Source organism: Anticarsia gemmatalis, chromosome 9, assembly GCF_050436995.1.
Source record: "Anticarsia gemmatalis isolate Benzon Research Colony breed Stoneville strain chromosome 9, ilAntGemm2 primary, whole genome shotgun sequence".
NCBI lineage: Eukaryota > Metazoa > Arthropoda > Insecta > Lepidoptera > Erebidae > Anticarsia > Anticarsia gemmatalis.
The window spans coordinates 1,612,416-1,633,339 of NC_134753.1; the positions used below are offsets into that span (position 1 = coordinate 1,612,416).

Genomic DNA, 20,924 nt, shown 5'->3' on the forward strand with positions numbered 1-20,924 from the left:
AAAATATATCTAGAGATTATGGGCAGTCACAGCATTTTTTCTCAATTACGGTTTGACCAACCATGTCCAGGATACGGTGCCGAAAAAAATATATTGCATTCCATAAGTACAGGTTTAAATATTATATAATATTTATTGCTGTCATCTATAGGAAATAAATAAAAAACAAAATCATAATAATTTTTACAACTACTGAATAAAGGCCTATCTTTTATCCTTAAAACATCTTGATATCATCTATCTGTTGTGGTCCAACGAAGGCGACCAGATGGCCATGCTATCTGCTTCTTAGTTAAAGTAAATACGAATTAAATGTTTTGAACATTTAGTTCGTATTTTGTACGTAAAATCAAGTTATACATACAAAATTAGCAGTAACAACATCTCCATAGCTGTAATGTTTCTGCGGTTGCTGCAGACAGTCACCGAACTCGTGACCCCAGTGCGCAGAGTCCCACAACACCGGCGGAACCAGAGAAATCAGCTGGTGACTTAGATCTGGTGGCTCTGGACCTGATTCTACTGCACAACTCTGTGGAAACAGTTGAAAACGGTTAGTAGACCATTTTTTTGAGAAACTTACAGCCTATTTTGATGCTAGATTATTTCATTTTGAATTGGAAATGTTATAACTAGCTAAACGATGTCTACTGTCTTACTATGACAGTTTAGAAGATACAGTCCGGTGACAGACAGACGGACAGCGAGGTCTAAGTAATAGGGTCCCGTTTTACTCTTTGGGCACGGAACTCTAAAAATATAGTAGGTTTATTAAGATAAGAAAAAAAAATCTTCTTAGTATTTGGTTAGAGACGTATGTAAACCGGCTTGCAATCTCCTCCATATTGTATTTAATTCCAAAATCTTGTATCCAGGCCAACTTTCAGCTATTTTTCAGTAAACAGGGATATTTTCAGATGTACTTACCGAAACCAAGGCATTAGTGAGTTCCACATACTTGTTCAAGTAAATCTCAAGTGTATGCGGACCGTAGATCGTTGATGCTGCTTCGTACCTTTGAGCCTGTGGACAAGCAACATCATTTATAAGTAAGTTAATTACAGAGAATAGTTCCAAGCAGATATTTTCTACGCAACGACTGAGTGACACGCAATTACCATTTATATAGGAACGCAAAATGTTTCTAAAAAACAAATGAATGCCAAAATTGGTATACATTTTTGGGACTACCCTCTCATTATTTGCGGAACCAGAAGGTTTTATTAGCCAACAGGGTAACTAAATACTAGCGACGCGGCCCGACTTCGTCCGGGTATAGTTATGGTACGTTAATCCCATTACCATGGGTATTTGAATCACGTGGAAACGATACAAACTTTGTCTTGACAATTACAAACACATACAAAATCATTCAACTTGCTGCAGTGTTTTTAAGTTATGCGCATACATACATTTCTATCATTGATTTTTATTTATGTGCATTAAGTTAACTGCTCATTTATTTTCAAAATATTTATAACTAACTAACCTAACCTAACCTCTTATACATTGAAACCTTACTTGATACTCTTCAAAAGTAGCAACATAATCAGAATAAATATTCGACAGTCCAGCGATGACGACTTTCTTGGCTTCTGGAGCAGTCTTGCTGATAATGTTCCTCAATCGTCTCCCGGACATGGTGGTGAACTCGCCCGGAACAGCCGCTAGGAACAGACCTCCAAGCCGAGCTACTGAACACGACACGATCTTGGGCTGCCATTCGTAAGGGAACCTGGCCTAAAAGAGGAAAATAATAGCATGAACTCTCGCACAAGGAATTAGGGAATCTAGTGTATTAAGGAGTTTACAAACAGCTAAGCTTAAATAAAATTCAAAGCGATTACTTGTGGATGACATTTTTTAGGGTGAATCGAAACCTCGACACCGTGATCGGAGCAGGCATGGTCTACTAAAAGTGAAACTAATTTCATAGACCTTTGACTGACTTATTTTTGGATTTAAAAAAATACATTGACTATCATATCATTAAAAAATTAAGTTTAAATGAGATTCTTGTACTTTTAACATTAAACCACACCATTTGGTCATGCAGGTGTAATAAGTATTAAACGTAAATAGATTCCCCAATAAACCTACCAAAGCCAAAACCAGAATATTAAGTTAATACTTACTCTTCCAGTAGCCAGTAGGATGGGCTTCGGCGCCTGACAGTCCACATCATCTTGCGTGGGTTCTGCGATGAAGTCCCTGACGGCGTTCCACAGCGGGTTGGACGTCGTGGTGCCTTGCTTGAAGTCGAAGGCGCCGGGACCGTCCGTCGTGCCTGCTGCGAAACTGTAGCCCATGGCTGGCAGGCAACCGCGGACTTTGGCGCTCTGAAAAATACATATTGAAATGATAAATTAGATAGGTAAGGACCTATGTTACTTTCCGCGCTGTTATGAATTAATAATAATCTATAAATATAGTAAAATGTTTCTCCAAGCATAAACCACGCAAAAGTTCGTCGTCAACCTGTGTGAATGTTCTTCACAGCCTTATTGCTGAATGCTTTCGTAATTTATAACAATCGAGACCGTCTTTAAATGTGCCCTTCGAAAATGCTCAATACACCATTAATTAACAAGTCACATGTATAGAATGCCTACGTTATGTGTTGCTTTACTTACTGATCTATTCCGCCCATATAGCTATGAGCGCGGGAGAGAGTGGTCACTCCCCACAATGCAAACGCAAAAGTTGCTAGTAAAACTATCTTGACCGATTACTAGCAGTGGAATAATTACTTACGGCATTAAATGTCTCAGTTACAGGATCGTAGGGTGAAACTACTTGGTCAGGCATCTTGACGTACTGGTGCACGATACCGATAGGACCAGTGAGGTCTTCTCCAGGCTCGTTTAGAACTTTCTGGAAACATAACGGACGACAACATAGTATATAAAATATTTACATAACTTACCAAATAGAAAATTAAATATTAATAGGTAATATTAATTGGACTTCCAGTAGCATGGTTCTCGATCTATAAATAAAGAGTACGGCAAGTTTCATAACTTGCGATTATGCAAGACATCTTTTTTTTGCTTTCATATAAAAGCTCATCTCAAGTTAGAACTCAAAACCTCGACATAGAATTATGACCATAATACTTTTTATCAGCCAATGTTGCGGCATTCGTGGTGCAGTGGTTTGGGTCGCCACGCCGATGCCACTGCGTCGGAAGGTCGCGGGTTCGATTCCCACAAAATTATTTGTGCGATCTACGGCGCTGTCGTAAAAATGCGTGTTTGGGCTAATTCCCGTATTAAATTCCATAATAAACATACCATAGCAGTCTGGAACATCTTGGTAGCAATAATCCTGGTGCTATCAAACATGTCCCTCCCCGGTCCTGACGCGAAGCACCTCTCCTTAGGTCGCTTGCACAGCAGCTTCTCCTGGTCACAGACCTTCCCGGAGAACTCACAGTGAGGTCCCCGAGTGTTTGGGGACACGTCGCCCAGGTTCGTGGACGCGAAGGCACAGACGATAGTGCCCTGGAAATTTTGAAATTGGTTGAGTACACAATAAATAAATGGTCAAGCAACTCTGGCTACATTCCGGTCGACAGTTCCAGTGACCAACAAACAAGCCTCGTTGGAGCTACTTGTTTGTCTCTTAAAGTAATAAAATCTTTAGACAAAGTTGAGACAGCTCTAAGGTTCCTTAGTCTATTATTATGTATTATATTACTAGCTGACCCGCGCAATTTCGCTTGCGTCACATAAGAGAAAATGGGTCAAAATTTTCCCCATTTTTGTAACATTTTTCATTGCTACTCTTCTCCTAATGGACGTAGCGTGATGATATATAGCCTTTCTCGATAAATGGACTATCTAACACTGAAAAAATTTTTCAAATCGGACCAGTAGTTTCTGAGATTAGCGCGTTCAAACAAACAAACAAATTCTTCAGCTTTAAAATATTAGTATAGATATTTCATAAGTGGGTTCACCACTTATGTATAAAAAATATTCAACAGCCAGGTCAACGGCCAAGTTCAAATTTCAGTGTTTTGGTCCTATGCAGAGGCTAAGCCTGGAAATGAGGCGAAAAGGTTCCAGAAAAGGATTATATGGTGTTGCTTCGAGCTCGACTTGTAGGGAGCAATGCAGGCACACCTTCTTTATTGTTATTAATAAAAGGTTTTCATTAGCGTAATTCTCTACAATGTCGAGTGTCGAGAGTTTGACATTTAAAATGTACTACCAAAATTGTTCCTAAGGAGCCCGCTAGAAGCGTTAGATTGTCGATAATCGATAGTGGAAGAGAATCGAGATAGAGTTTCATTACCTTCCCCGGCAGCGTAGCATTCCCATTTAGAGCCTTCTCCATCAAGATAGAAGCATATCCGACATTATCTGAAGAGATCAGATGGTTGGTGTTGTTCATGCTGGTGGGATGTACTGCGAACCAGTTGATCACACCCAGGACCTTATCTTCGGGGGTGATGAAGCGGACCTGTGAGAGGGTCTTGTCTACGTCGTATTTGTACCTGAAAATGGCTTATTTTTTAGTTTACAAGGAGCTGGCAAAGTTTTTGCTATAAAACTTTTGGTATATAACTATTGAAAGAATTTCGATCCGCACGCATATTTCTTGAATAGGTTTTTTATTTCTAAAGATGACTCTTGCACTAAGAATAGCACTTATGCCACGGGGGTTTTTGAAAACATGCAAATATCGGACACAAAGTCCAACCAGAGGCGAAACAACTATTTGTGGTTCGCACAAATATTTCTTCCATATGGAAATCGAACCCACAACTTACTGGTAGTGGTGTGACGACCACCTTAATCACTTCGCCACGAAGGCCGTCAACTAAAATTTTCTTTAATATTTAGCATTCATTAATATAAGTCGATTCTACCTCTATAAATTGATTACTTTTCTCTATTCTATTTCAATTTGTGTTTGTTTTTATGAACACCATTTACACTTTATATAGGTGCCTAGTCATCATAAGTAACTCTTACTTAGCTCTTTCTTCAGGCGGGTTTCGAAGGTACGATGTCGGTGACCTGTTGATATTAGCGTCCAGTAATTCTGCCTCACCGAACACTACCCGAGCATCCGTCAGTTTAGTGTGCGCGATTACGATACTCTGAAATAAATTAATAAGGTAAATTAAAAACTGGTTCAAAATCAAATCATTTATTCATATAGGTCAAATGCTGACACTTATGATAGTCGTAGTAGTAGTAGATACAGAGTAAATTTACCGCCAGTTCGGAAGGTAGGGCCAATGGGAAGAGCTGGCAAGAAACTCCTGGCCACTCTTTTTAATCGCCAAATAGTTTTAACAATATTTCTGGTTGTGTCCTTACTAGCAGACAATTTGGGTAAGGTAGGTAATAGGTATTTATTTTTTTAAATGCTGTTCGTATTCAACCCTGAGCCTTTAATCCATGTTATATCCATGGTTAATATCATCAATACCCACAATACCTACTAAGCTGTTTAGCCAGCTTAGTTCTCAATTTTGAAATTGAGCTTCTTTCGATAAATAGCTTGCTAGATTTAAGGCGTCATCTCGCAGGTAACTTTATGTGAACAGCATACATAATAAATCATTCTCATTCATGTATTTAATCATTAATACCAGCCAAGAAGATGCTTTACCTTATAAATACCAATGATATAAGCAGCATAAGTCTCTTTAACGAAGCCGAGGATGGAGAGGTCAAAGAGGAAGTCCATGAGGAAGCCTCCGGGCGTGGAGTGCGTGTGAGTGCCGCTGATGATCACGTTGTGTTCGTTGTACATGTCGCCGTAACGCTTCTGCAGACGTTTGATCACCTGGACGAGAAAAGGGTTAATTTCTACTTATTTGGTACAGCCGTGAGACACATCCTCAACCATTTTATATCGTGTTGTACTATTAAAATATTTTCCATTGTTATTTTATATCTTTCTTGTGTGTCTGTGTGCTTGTTTTACTAAATAAACTTTCTTCTTTTTTTCTTTCTTTTCTTTACTTGTGGTGAGAGGACCATGGATTTCGTGTAGAGCTTCAATGAGGTGACCGGCAGGTGGAGAGCACTGGAGCCTTTCCATTCTTACGGCAACCTAGCATTTTTCCTCTAGGTACGTTGGGCTTCTGAAGGGATTTCTTACCTTTTTTAAATTAAAAGTTCGATTCCTTACCCCAAAGTAGATAATAATTAATGTGTACTAGCTAGATATAGATTTTATCTGTTCTGTGGTCCAATTTTCATACAAATCCCAAAACCTTTTCCTCAATTAAAATACGAAGATAATTTTTCAAAATCAACGCACCTCTTTTCTAACGCCGTGTCCCATCATAGCAGCATCAACAGACACGTACACCAGCCTCGTCGTCTTGTTCTCAACACCATCTTCGAAGACAAACGCTCTGGAAAACTGCCTCAGGTGAATACCATGGCCCGTCTGTTCTAGCTGTGCGTAGCCCATCTGAAAGACGAGATTTAATTTAGTTAAAGATATATAGAGGTAATATATGCATACGGGAATTAACGCGAACACGCATTTTACCTTGATTTATTATTATGTTCGCGTTAATTCCCGTATCCTATTAAATATTAAACATGCAATGCCAGAGTTATGATTATTTATAGATAATTAAAATAAAAAATGGGTAGGTCTATGTTTAAAATCTTTTGGAAAAAATATCAGAATCTGATGAAATTGCGTCAGTTGTTTTCATCCAGTTGTTGTCACTTTATTTAGCAGATAGGTTATCTAACACCTATACATACGCTATAAAATATAAAACTAGCTCTCAATCTCATGCAAACAAGTCTCCGTTTAGTTTTAGTTGTGCCGCAAAAGATGTGCCTAAAAAATACCAAGGTGTTTATCTTTGACGCTTGGTAGTTTAGCTATTGCACACTAGATGGCACTAACGTGCTCTTGAGCGAAAACAAAACATTATGTACCTTAATCATTTAAAACTCTTCAGGCTTTTGTCTATTGCTTTATTCCATAACTATTTCCATTATTTTGTGTCTATTTATTTAAGGCGATTTACCTAATAGGCAAATAACACAATTCTTCAGTAAGCTAAAGAGATAAACTTATGCAAATTTTCAGATTTTTCTATTTTCTTTCAGTGTTAACTGGTCAGCAATACGCCTAAGTATAAATAGGACATAAGTGACCTTATTTAGAATACATTTTACGCTTTTCTTCGTCTACCGAGTAATATGAAACTGCATATTTTGAAACAGATGATTGTTATTGCAAACTGTTATATTGGAACGATGAGCAATAGCTTGCGGTTTCATAACATAGAGGTCGGACTTTATTATTAATACAACCGTCTATGTATGTTATAATAGGTTTTACTAACCGATAACCGGGGTTATGGCCTACATATTACAATGTATAAACAGCTGGTGTCGCCAATTTGATTCCCGTGTTGTGCCCCAACTATTTGTGACTTTTTTCTAATACTTTTTTAATCTATGGATACTTTTTTGGAAATTTTGCCGTCTCATCTTAGTTTATTTTGCGATTATATTTCCTATTCCTTTTAATTTCATATTCTGACACAAATAACTAATTTGACAGTTTTTTTCCCTGTCCCACACCTGGGCAAGGATCTTCTTCTGAACGAGGGAGGGTTAGTCCTTAAGTCTAGCTCGCTGACCAAGTGCGGGTGAAGGACTTAGCATGCCCTAAAAAAGATGTACTTAACAATTTTTGGCCATGCTAAATTTCATCACAATATTCCTTCACCGTTAGAGCAAGTGATAATTATTTGAACAATTACTATAACCTTAAAATAGACACAATAATAAGTACTTTACCAAAGAAGGCATAATTAGCGGCCCGGTCAAGTAAATCAATAAGCCAGCGAAGGTAACATTAATTAAAAAGTCAATATCAATGACGTCACACTGTCATGACAGCACAAAGGTTTTAACAACATGTTTGAATAAATACATAATATTTATAAGGACTAGTATGTACTTAGTATGGGTACTTAGTACTTAGTGTACCTATCTATACTATTATTATAAAGCTAAAGTTTGTTTGTTTGTTTGAATGCGATAATCTCAGGAACTAAAATTCCGATTTAAAAAAATCTAGATAGTCAGTGCTAGATAGTCCATTTATGAGTGAGCAGACTACCAGTAAAAAATGTTACAAAAACGGGGAAAATTATGACCCATTATAATATTCTCTCTTATGTGACGCAAGCGAAGTTGCGCGGGTCAGCGAGTAAAAAATACACTTCAAATAGATTTTTAAAACTACTGCTAAATGTACCTCAAAAACTAGGGGTAAGAGTTTTTGTTTTGTTTTTTGTTTTTTAAAAAAGACAACTCTCGCACTAAGAATTGCTCTTGTGTCGCGGGGACTTTTACAAACATACAAACAACGGACACAAAGCACAACCAGACCCGAAACAATTATTTGTGGATCGCACAAATAATTGCTCCGTGTGGGAATCGAACCCACGACCTCCCGATGCAGTGGTATCGGCGTGGTGACCTAAACCACTGCGCCACGGAGGCAGTCAGAGTACAAGTCTATTTTAAAGCAGTTAGCAGCCTTATGGGAAACACGTGTTATAACCCAAGAAACTGGGTTGTGGAGTTTAGATAGGCAGTCGCTTCATGTAAAACACTAGTACTCAGCTGCATCCAGTGAAACTGGAAGCCGACTCCAACATAGTTTGGAAGAAAGGCTAAGCCATGATGAGCCCTGTGTGATACACGTATCCTAAGAGTAATAAAAACTTATGATCCTTTTCCAAAGGCATAATAAAAAATGGCGACCGGTTTCAATATCAGGATGTGTACCGAATGAGTGTATGATGACCTTCATGTTCGTAAATATTATAATATTGGTAATATTTATTCATTGACGAATATATAGAAGTGGTTGAACGGTGTTTTTTACGTCACATATTAAAATAATTTGAGGAAGTGAGTTTGTCTTCCGTAGAAGTTAATATTTTCATTTATTATACAGTTACAATAATTTAGCAAATTAAATAAAACAATGTTATCTTCTAATAATATTTTTTTATAAATATATTTGACTAAATTTTCCCTCATAACCGGGGGGGGGGGAGTCCCGTTTTCAGTAATGGGGCAAGAAAAGGGTTTTAGGGTTTATTTCATTACTGACCCACTTCTGGGCAAGTATCTATCTCCTCCCAAATTAAGGGAGTTTAGACCTTGAGTCCACCAACCTAGTCCGCAATGCCAAGTGCGGGTTGGAAACTTTGGATGCCCTCAATAAATGCGTTACAAATAATAATAATGAATGCTCTAACATCGTGATAAATCCTTGCGTGCCTGAATTTATTTAATATCTCTACAGATAGGTACCTATTTTATTTTATGTAAAAGAATAATCTTCAAACTAGGTCAATTTCCCGCCATTATCTTATAAAAATGCATTGACCACAGATAATAATGACATAACTGTGACAGTTTGAATTTGAATAGAGAACACATGGTTGACCGAGTTGCGGGTCACGCGCATCATCATGATTGCCTTGACCTCGGCTGATTGGACGAATGCCTTTGCCTTCCGCTCGGTAAAAACGTTCTGGAAAATTCTTTGCGAACTTCTTACTTCATACTTCTTAAATGTAGCTTTAAAAAACAGCGTTAAGGAATTACATGTTTGAAACCGATAAAAAAACTTCCTCCTTGATATTTGGCTACAGCGACCAGTTTCATTGAAACCAGCCAACTGTGTGGGACTTCATAGACTCCAAGTGTGTGCACAATACACAGGTACACTCCCTATCTCCTTTATCTCATAATACACTTATCAGTTCTTGGAGGCGTTATTGTCACACTCGAATTTAATTTCTCGAATCCCAAAAACATTCATTAATTTCACTTTTAAACCGTACTTTATCTTTCATATAAAACATTACTTTTACTCTGCTCCTATTGGTCATAGCGTGATGATATATAGCCTATAGCCTTCCTCGATAAATGGGCTATCTAACATTGAAAGAATTTTTCAAATCGGACCGTAGTTCCTGAGATTAACGCGTTCAAACAAACAAGCAAACAAACAAACAAACAAACTCTTCAGCTTTATAATATTAGTATAGATAAAACATAAATTACTGGCAAATGATAGTGAGTCATCATGTTTCCAGCCTTGACGATCATTGTACGTCCATTGCCCTACATAACTGAGCACTAAGAACTAAGCAATTTTACTTGCTTTAAACTGAATATTGCGTGCTAAGGTTTTATTTTATACATACAGTCAGTGGCAGAAACATGTAAACCGTATGTCGAATGTAGAAAAAAAAATCAACTTTATAATTGCTACAGTAAAGTTAATATACAGTAGTCATTTTACTATTTTTATGTATAGAAATACTTTTGAACATGTACAGTAATAAACAGAAACAGATAGTGTGTATACAGATTTTTGGCGCTGACCATACAGTGTGTTAGGGTGAAACAAAAACAAGAAAAAGCATTTGGGCAATGGGTCCAGTAAATTTATTCAAAAAGTAGTTGCCAGTTGTTCAAAGACTCATAAATGCACAATCTACCTATCCTGGAAAAATCTTACTAAGGTACCTGCGGGTATTAAGGCCTGTCGGGTAATAAGGCCTAAATCACAAAAAACGTACGAAATACAGTAGTTGACGATCAAGATTACTGTCACACAAGCTCAGAGCGTATACAAGTCGCTGCAAAGTGGCGGACGCACTCTAGCACTTCTCCTCCCGCAAATATCGTCGAAATCATTCAGAAGTGCGGTTCAGCAGCACGAATTATAAAAATTGACTCTAGTAAATCGTAAGTTGTTTAGAAAATATCATATTTACAAACCTGTATTGACTGTCCGCTTATTAATTAATGTATGCTTGTCCGTAAATTACCGTTTTAAGAGACTTGTAGTTATAAAAATTATATTATTATTCTTTTCTGTAAATAGGTGGTTGGCGGATATTAAGGCCTATAAAATTTTACAATAGGCCTTATTATACTCCTATTTTTTAACTGCTATATAAGTAGGAGCGTGTTTTTAAAATGTTTTTTAGTGGTAGTATATACGTAGTTTATATTTTCAATTTATATATTATTGTTTTTAGTGCTTACAGTCACGATGCCTCCCAAACGAGCATTGTGGTCGGAAGGCGACCTGACAAAAATAAATCACAAAAAAAATGATCGGTACTGTCATGCCTGCAAACAAGATAGAATGGATGATGCAATGAGGCAATGTTCGCGATGCTCTAAGTGGTATCACGAAGAATGTGTCGGTTTGACTGCAGAATATACTGATGATTTTCAATGTCCTGATGGATGCGAATAAGGACATTTTTTTAATTTATTAAGACTACTATGCTTTCTATTGCCTTATGTTAATGATTATTGATGTCAAGAATACTAATTTACTTAGTTTAAGTTGATTTTTGAATAGTTTATAGGATAGGCCTTTTTACCCTACCCTATTATAATAAGGCCTAAAGACAGCGTTTTTTTAAAAGTGATATAATGTTTTAGTTTTAAGCTTTAGAAGCTATTTTTTGTTTAAACTCGGTAGTAATATAAGTACATGACTGATTATTATAAAAACTGGTTGATTATATTGGATATTCTTCATTTTATTACAAATCTCCCTTAGCTAGGCCTTAATACCCGCGGGTACCTTACTTCAAATGGTTCTTCGTTTCTTTTTCAATATTTTTCTTTAGGTATACTTTTTCTGTTATCTTAACTATAGTTGACTAGCTGACCCGCGCAACTTCGCTTGCGTCACATAAGAGAGAATGGGTCAGAATTTTCCACGTTTTTGTAACACTTTTTTACTGTTACTCTGCTCCTATTGGTCGTAGCGTGATGATATAAAATATGCTTTATTTTCACGAAAAATATTCTTAAAATTATTTATATCTCTTAATATATCGAAGTCGCGCTAAGGCATATCCGTCATTAAAACAGTTGCCATGACAACGGAATTTTGTTAATTCAATGTCATTATAATATTGATTATTCGCGACTTCGTTCGTCACCTGAATTTTCCCGGGAAATGCGTCATTTTCCCGGGGTAAAAAGTAGCCTATGTCCTTTCTCGGGTATCAAAATATTTCCATACCAAATTTCATGCAAATTGGTTCAGTAGTTTAGGCGTGATTGAGTAGCAGACAGACAGACAGACAGACAGACAGACAGAGTTACTTTCGCATTTATAATATTAGTATGGATAATGATGACTGCCGTTCTCAAAATTTCGAATTCTGTTCCCAGATCGGGTAAAGTGTAACACAGTTCATGCAATTTCTGTCAAAAAACATAAATGTCATAAAAATATACTAACGCGTGTACGTAACCATTGCTCACACGTGGTAAATCCCTGCGTACTCTGACCTTAACTAATTTTATTTTATTACATATTTAAACAATTTAATATATAGTCCAAAAGGTCTATAATAAATCAAAGTTAGTCACGGTCAAATCATAAAATCAGTACGATTCGAGTGATTCGACCTTTAGCTGTCATAAATAACGAATTAAAAAAGTATGTGCAATTCTTTAATTAAGTAACGCAATATTATCCAATTTAAATCTAATTAAACATCGTTGGCCAAACTTATATTTACTATGGCGCTTATCCGGTTTTATTCGCGAAGACTTCAATCAGAGTAACACTATAAATATAGGTATCAAAAAATCATCAGCCTAGCCTTTCTTCTTAATATGTTGAAGTCGGCTTCCAGTCTCACCGGATACAGCTGAATACCAGTATTTTACATGGAGCGACTGCCTATCGGACCTCCACAACAAAGTTACCTGGGCCTTCGCAAGCGTAGCTTAATCTCAAAGATCGATCTGTGTTATTACTTTAGCCACAAGCTCTTCATATAGGTACCTATATTCATAACTTACGAATTTTAGGGTCAAAGGTCAATGTGTCAAAGTCATATTGGCAAGACCTTGACACCGTGACGAAATATCCTACAACGATCATAAAATAAGATTCATGCATAACATAAATCAGATACTCGCAATAGTATATGCTTATTAATTTCATCATGTGCTCATTTATCATTTGAAATCAATAATTTACAATTCAATTTACCTTTCAAACTAATAGCATTACTAATAATAATATGACGGAAACACAAATGGATATTTTTTACAATAAATATTACGTCAAATTCAACATAAATTTTGTAATTCTATAGAAATATTTGCGAACTAGATTTTAACCTTTCACACATCTCCGAAAAAAGTTCTATAAAATAATTACATTTCCTAGAAAATCTATGTGTCATAAAGCCGACAGATGGCGTAAGAGATTTAATACTAAATTAATTTCCAAATAGTTGTCTCATTTCGTGAACTTAATCACGGCTTAACTGTAATAAATTCTAATGATTTATGTACAAAATTGATTAATACGTCCTTGTTTATTAATTGTGATCTATTGGAGCAACATTGTGAGTAACACTACATGCAATAACACATGTATCAAGTAGCATAAGCATAGTGGTCGCGGTAGACATTGTGCTATACATACGGATTAGTCTTATAGATTATCAAGAGTCGAGGTTTGCTACCTACATCAAAATGATCTACGTTATTCGCTGCTAATCGTATATTTACCTCGCTAAACCCGTTTTATAATGTTCAAGTATTTTCTAATGTTTATATTATAGACACTTTCCCTTAGCCTAAATAGCAAAATCGGGAATGGACCCAACTGTTACATAAGAATATTAAGGTGCTTTCCGAAGTATATAGACGATGAACTCAAAAACTGAAAACTGCACTCGCCACGAGACGGCTATCTTGATAACCTTCAAAATTTTACTAAATCGTGAGAGAATTTCGTGAAGTCACTTAGTATTTTGAAAAGACGACTTATTTTCCCTCAATTGTTCAGACAATTTTCAAGGCACTGAACAAATGTAAGCTTTATTTGCAACGTTAATTAAACCGTCTCTTGCAACTGGTCGGCCTTGCAGCACATTACAGTTGCAAAACTAACTACAAGTACAGGTAAGTGCCAAATTGACTGCATCGCCTAGTTGGTTAATTTAGTGCAGTATAGTATAAATAAGCACAGTTTATTCTGAGGCCTAATTATTCTACATATGTATAGTGTGGGCACTAAGAACTACGTATCTATATCATTTAAAAACTCATTATAAATCATTTTGTATAATATATTAATGATGATTTCATTTTAATTAGTAACTATGTATAACGTTAAAAAACAACTCACGTCATTAAAAACAGAATAATTCTCTAGTATCTATGTATAGATGCCAAATCTTCGATACTTATATCCAACACTAGCTGACCCGCGCAACTTCGCTTGCGTCACATAAGAGAGTCATAATTTTCCCCGTTTTTGTAACATTTTTCACTGGTACTCTGCTCCTATTGGTCGTAGCGTGATGATATATAACCTAAAGCCTTCATATCATATCCAAAAATTGCCGTCAATAAAGTAGTCAAATGAACTCATATTTTATTCACGTCAACCCTTCTCAATCTAAATGCATTCCTTGACTGATCCCAATAAAATATAAAGTAGGTTATCAATCCATCTAGCTATCTACGATAAGCTCGCTACGCAACAGTAGTTAACAATAAAGAAGCTCAGAGGTCATGACCTGCTTGTTACTAGCGGTAGTCGTTACAAACAGGTTGTACAGCTGACTGGCTACACCGCTCGCTATATTTAGATACACCTAACTATCACTGTCTTTTAGATACCACAACCCTTTTCAAATATGTACCAAAATATAACTATCTTCTTGGCTCATCGCAATCTATACTTATATTAAAAAGCTGAAGAGTTTGTTTGAACGCGCTAATCTCTTGGTTCGATATGAAAAATTGTTTCAGTATTAGATAGCCCATTTATGGAGGAAGGCTATAGGCTATGTATCATCACGCTACGACCAATAGGAGCAGAGAACCAGTAAAAATGTTACAAAAACGGGGAACATTTTGACCCATTCTCTCTTATGTGAGGCAAACAAAGTTGCGCGAGTCAGCTAGTAAAATATAAAGTAAGTTATCTATCCATCTAGCTATCTACGATAAGCTCGCTACGCAACAGTAGTTAACAATAAAGAAGCTCAGAGGTCATGACCTGCTTGTTACTGACGGTAGTCGTTACAAACAGGTTGTACAGCTGACTGGCTACACCACTCGCTAACGTCGCTATATTTAGATATATCAGACGGTACAGGATTACGTGGACCACGTAATGGTAGTGTGTTTTAACTTTCTGTGAGAGTATAGAAATCACGATATAGTTTTCTAAGCAATTTTTTGTTGATATCAGAGTTACTGAAGCATGGATTGGTTGTCGCAGTACTTATTAATTCTGGTTTAAGTATTGCAATGCCATATATTATACAGACTAACAGGACCAGAAGAGCAGATGGAACGTAAGAAATCTTAAGAAAAGAGAATCCTGAAATCATATTTTCACCATAACAGCTAGGCTCCCGTGTTTATAGTTAAAGTGTCACCTCGCCGTAATAACCGTAGCGCCGCAGCGCCGTGGTGGGTTCGAATCCCACCCAGAAAAAATGTTTTGTGTGATGGGTATATTTTGTTCTGAGCTTGTTTGAAATGTATATTAATTATCGGTTTGCCATAGTACAAGCTCTGATTTGTTTGAAAAGATGGCCGGTTGTGATTTGACCAATTATATTAATATATTTATATGTATTATATAACCCAATCAAAGCTCCAACTGCAAATATATGCAGATAATACATTTTGTAATACAAAACCATAATACTGTAACGAGAAGACAATGACCCTTTAAATGCAGTGTAGAGTTCTAAATTCACGATTATCATTACTGTGGAATGTTATAAGGTTTCAAATGGTTAAGAAGTGTCATCGTATACTCAATGCAGAATACGTTCATAAAATTTTGATGAACGTTTATTTAAATACCAAATTCGACTGCTGTTTTGATTCGTAAGATTAAGGTTTGAATATTGCTGCTGATCATTTGTTATTTCTTTTAAAAAGACGTTTTTCGCACGAAATGTATTGTGTATCTTGTCTTAACTTATACTGAACCGTTCCATATCCTAATGCTAAAGACTCCAAACGCCAAACTTTCCAAAATCTTCCCTTTGGGACCGTTAAAGTATTACATGAACATTATTTTCTTTGGTTTGCTTATTTTGGACGACATGGGGGGTAGGGGACTCTAGATAATGATTACGTCATCGGTAGTCATTATATACTTATAATTAAAATTACAATTATAACATCATAATCATAAGATTTTAAAAAACAATACATTAATTAAAAAATGTTCACGTAAGCATGGCGGGAGGGGGTAAGAGCTTTGCTTACTATTGCTGACAAGGGGGATGGGGGGGGTAAATAATTGTAATAAACCTGCTTACGTAATACTTGAACGGCCCCTTTACAGTTACACCCAGGTGGTTAACATAAAAAAGACGGTACTCACAAAGCCGATCTCCGCGGGCGGTCCCGTGACGTCAGAGATGCCGACACCCACGCGCAGCGCGTGCGCACCCAGCGCGCACGCCGCCACGCACAATAACACGAACATGTTCATCTGAAAAAAACATTGTGATATTAATTATATAAATAATTTAAATTTATTAATTTTAAGTGCCAACCATTGGTTCAGGTTTCGCCTTCCACATAAGTGGTGGATGGTTCGAACCCGAGGCAACACACCAATGACTTTTCGAAATTATGTCACTTGTTCCCACAAAAGCCGGCTTTTCTAAGGCACGGGACTCTTGTCGATCGGTTGAGCATTCATGCAACGTTCAATGTAAAAAAAAACTGAAATTAAGACCAGAGTGACACTAAAAAGTAAAGAACCGGAGGAGGCTATGAATGATGTTAAAATTAAAACCCCAACTGTGTGTCCTATTGAATAAGAAAACTCCCTAAAGTAAGTTATAGATTCATTATGCTGATACAAGGAAATCTTTTCAAAGGGACACGATAAATACCAATCCTAACAAGATATCTAAACAAGGTAGTTACTCTATTCAACACTGAAACATAAAAAAAATCAAACAATTACTCAATATCAAGTTGAAATCTTAGGCCGGTCTACACGGAATATTTCTTTGTTAAATGCTAACTTTATTGCTTTATCTACAGCTCTAGTCCGACAAACTCGCATTGAATTATCACTTCGACTGGTTAAACGCCAGCAATCTCATAAACACTGCTTCTATTGTGACGCATACAAGACCTCTCGGTCTTGGGTTCGAATCCTTCGTCGCGCTAAAAAGTGTTTTCTAAGATTTTCTGTTAACAATTTCTTAGATATTGCCCGGAGTTAGGAAGTTGAGGTCGTAGACCTCTGTGCCTCGGAGAGCACGTAAAGCTGCCGGTTCTGCGCCCCCTCACTGGCCGTGTCGGTTATCCGTCCCTCCCTTTAGAGTGTATTTTGTATTGAGCACACCCTTGAAAACTACAACAATAAATTCCTGCATATAACATTTGGTTCAATGCCGGCCATAGTAGTCGAATATTGGATTCAAAGACATCATCTTTAGTATTATACGAAAACCCTGCTCCTGAGCCGCACCTTTGAATCTGATTAGTCCATGTTTGCTGAAGATATTTATAAATATTATTATCACTCGATGCAAGCCATGTGCGCGGCACCTAACTGCTACCGGTGACGCATGGTCAGACAATCACAATTCATCGCACGCGCATTACTCAGTGCAATGTCATTGACAATTAGATCTTCCGTAAATCGTGACTTGTGTCACAATCCATTGACTTTATTGGCTTATCGGAAGTACAATGCAGCTATTACGCCTAAAAATACTAGTGGAAACGCGTGGCTCCGCTTGCGTATAGGTTAGAGAAAAATTGAATCTATACTAATATTATAAAGCTGAAGAGTTTGTTTGTTTAAACGCGCTAATTTCAGGAACTACTGGTCCGATTTGAAAAGTCCAGTTTTAGATAGCCTATTCATCGAGGAAGTCTATAGGCTATATATCGTCACGTTACGACTAAAGGAGCAAAGCAGCAGTAAAAAATGTAACAAAAACGGGGAAATTTCTGACCCATTCTCTCTCGTGTGACGCAAGCGAAGTTGCGCGGGTCAGCTAGTTAATTTATATAGGGACAACAGATTGTCGACTGTCTGAGATAAAAAACATAGAAGTCTCCAAATAGAGTCCTGTTTTTACCCTTTGGATACGAAACCCTCAATATTAGTTCAATAGTTTCAGAGATCACGACTCACTAGTCAACAAAGACAAACCTTTTCTGATGAGATGTCAATTAACCTCGCTTCTAGGTACATAATTAAACAAGTTCAAGTAAATAGCCTAATGTTATTATTTCCTGACCACAACCTTTTTTACGGTTTTCCTGTTAAACCGGTAACAAAAGAACTTTGTGGTTGATTAAAAGTATAAATCATAAAAGTAATAATACATAATGGAAGGAAAAACCGTCACGAAATAGTACATAGGTACCTAATACATTTTCCAGGTAGTTTTTTAAATAGACGGTTTTTAAATGCGCTACAATTTACGTACCTATAATACTGAACAAGTTTCCTGCTATGAAGAATTTGTTAGCAAAAACAACAAAAGAATTAGAAGAGAAGTTATATTTTTCTAAGCCATTCTGCCTAGGATTACCAGATCCAGACTGATCATTTCCTGGACATTTCTAGTATTGGTCCCCGGTCCGAGACTACGCTAAGTAGGAATGACCAAAACAAAAAAGGGTGTAATATCGCAACTTGTAAAAAATTTTTTTCATTCCGGGATAGCAAAGTAAAATTACTGGACAATCCCGGAAATCCCGGCCATCTGGCATTCATCATTCTGCCTCATTGTTGGTCAAAGATCATCTTTCATAATCTGCTAGGGTCTTGTAGAGGCTGGTTGTAGGCGCTTATACCGGATTTATGCGGACCAATCACGGTTCGGGAACTAGATGGAAATCATTGCTTTCAACCTTATGGTCGGTTCAATGGCCTATCTATTAGTATTTGCTTAAAAAGACCGGCGTTATCTATCATTTAATAAAATTGGTAAATTGGTATAAACTTTTCGCGTGGATAGCAATTCGTACCGAAATCAGTTAAAGATAGATATTTTTTCTAATATTTATCAGTGTATCTCTACATAACACATTTATACAGGTGGTATGTATAACAGATATTTGTTTGAAAACTTGAATTTTTAGACTTAACAATATAAGATATTATAGCGATCTATCTCTAATCCTTAACAGAGCAGATTTTCTCCAAATTTTCTTTAAAGCATTTGATAAAATTGACTTTCCTCTACATTTTTATATGAAATATTTCACTTATAAATAACTATGTTAACCTCCATATAATAATCTGTTTATCCCCGAAAGCATACAGGGAAAAACGTTCTAATTAAGCCGTGGGAAGATTCACAAGGTACTTTGGAAAACTGACTAATACAAAACTATGACTAACGTTTCAGGTGTAGTTCTTTGTTATAGAACATCCTTTGTTTTATGGTGAAATACTTTTTTTAAAACGTACCTCTGAGAATAAGGGAAAGTCAAGACTGACAGTTTGAATCTCACGACGTTCATGGGGGTCAAATGAATGAATGATAGTGTAAAAAACCTGTCAGATATTTTAATGTTCTTTCTTCGGTTATAGTAATGATTATTATATTAGTATAGATAAAGATTAATCTCATCTCATCTCATTCTCTCAACGGTAAAGGGAATTATTTTATTATCATGACTAATTACTATATTGATTTCAAATGCTTTAACTAGGTATGTTAAAACTAAACAAAAACATGCACAATTTACATAAGCTCTCGTCTAGTTGCGTTATTTTTTTCCTAAAATTTCATCAGCCCAGAAAGTTTCGTACATTAAATTCAGATAGGTATAGACATTACATTTTATATGAATTTAATCATATCCAGGATCAATGGGAAAAACGGTATAAAGATGTAAAATCTTTATCTGGAAACGTCTTTGAAGTGAAAATATGTTGTAATTATAAATGCGAAAGGGAGTTTCTTTGTTCCGCTTTCACAAGCTAACGGATAACCTGATTTTCATTTAACATCGTAAACTGTGGCGTTAAACAATTGATCAGTGTTTATACTTAGTAGATATCACTGCATTACTATATTACTACAATAAAGCTACACTGAAAAGACAATTAAAAAAGAAATACATGTTATATATATCAGTAGGTTGGCTACTATTGCGGGTTCCAGGGTTCAACGCCTGGTCCAAAGGGGTGCTCTTTCAGCATATTTTTTTGTTGTGGTTAAACATTAGATTTTAAAAAGAGGTAATATCTAAATATACATAAATTAAAAGTGACTGGTGGTTAGTGATCTCTCAACGCGCAGCCCAAACCACGGGACGGATCGGGCTGAAATTTCACATGTAGGTAGATGTTATGACATAGGCAACCGCTAAGTAAAGATTTTGATCAATTCTAAGCTTAATGAGGTAAAAAAGGGGATGAAAGTGTGTATAAAAATTCCGTCCTAAGTCACAAAACACGCGGACTAAGTCGAGGTCGAATACTAGTTACCTATAAATAAATCCAAGCTAATGTAATCAATAGTCACAAAACTATAAGCCAGAATTGAACCCTCGACACATGGTAGAGCTCTAACTACCACTATAACCATTGCATCATACACACACCATACTAATATTATAAATGTGAAAGTAACTCTGTGTCTTTTACTTAAATTTGGTATGGAGTTATTTTAATACTCGAGATAGGACATACGCTACTTTTTACCTCGGGAAAATGACGCATTCCCATGTGAAAATTCAGGTGGCGGACGAAGACGTGGGTAAAAACTAGTAATAAAACTTTAGTTACAAAAGTGCTAGCCAGAATTGAACCCACGACACATGGTAGAGCTCTATCTACCACTATAACCATTGCGTCATACACACTCACAC

The 20,924-nt window shown here is 36.5% G+C and overlaps 1 protein-coding gene across 2 annotated transcripts in view; it reads right to left on the reverse strand.

Moving 5' to 3' along the window:
• The window catches only part of CDase (neutral ceramidase), a 40,395-nt gene that overhangs the window by 3,048 nt on the left and 16,423 nt on the right, over nt 1–20,924 (reverse strand). For both annotated transcript variants that reach the window (XM_076118443.1, XM_076118444.1), the window contains exons 2-12: nt 16,447–16,557; nt 6,286–6,441; nt 5,629–5,805; nt 4,983–5,110; nt 4,300–4,501; nt 3,294–3,503; nt 2,755–2,874; nt 2,136–2,339; nt 1,522–1,740; nt 928–1,023; nt 365–532 (exon numbers count right to left, since the gene is read on the reverse strand). In XM_076118443.1, coding sequence (XP_075974558.1) covers nt 365–532; nt 928–1,023; nt 1,522–1,740; nt 2,136–2,339; nt 2,755–2,874; nt 3,294–3,503; nt 4,300–4,501; nt 4,983–5,110; nt 5,629–5,805; nt 6,286–6,441; nt 16,447–16,557 — 1,791 coding nt within the window. The remainder of the gene's footprint in view (nt 1–364; nt 533–927; nt 1,024–1,521; nt 1,741–2,135; nt 2,340–2,754; nt 2,875–3,293; nt 3,504–4,299; nt 4,502–4,982; nt 5,111–5,628; nt 5,806–6,285; nt 6,442–16,446; nt 16,558–20,924) is intronic.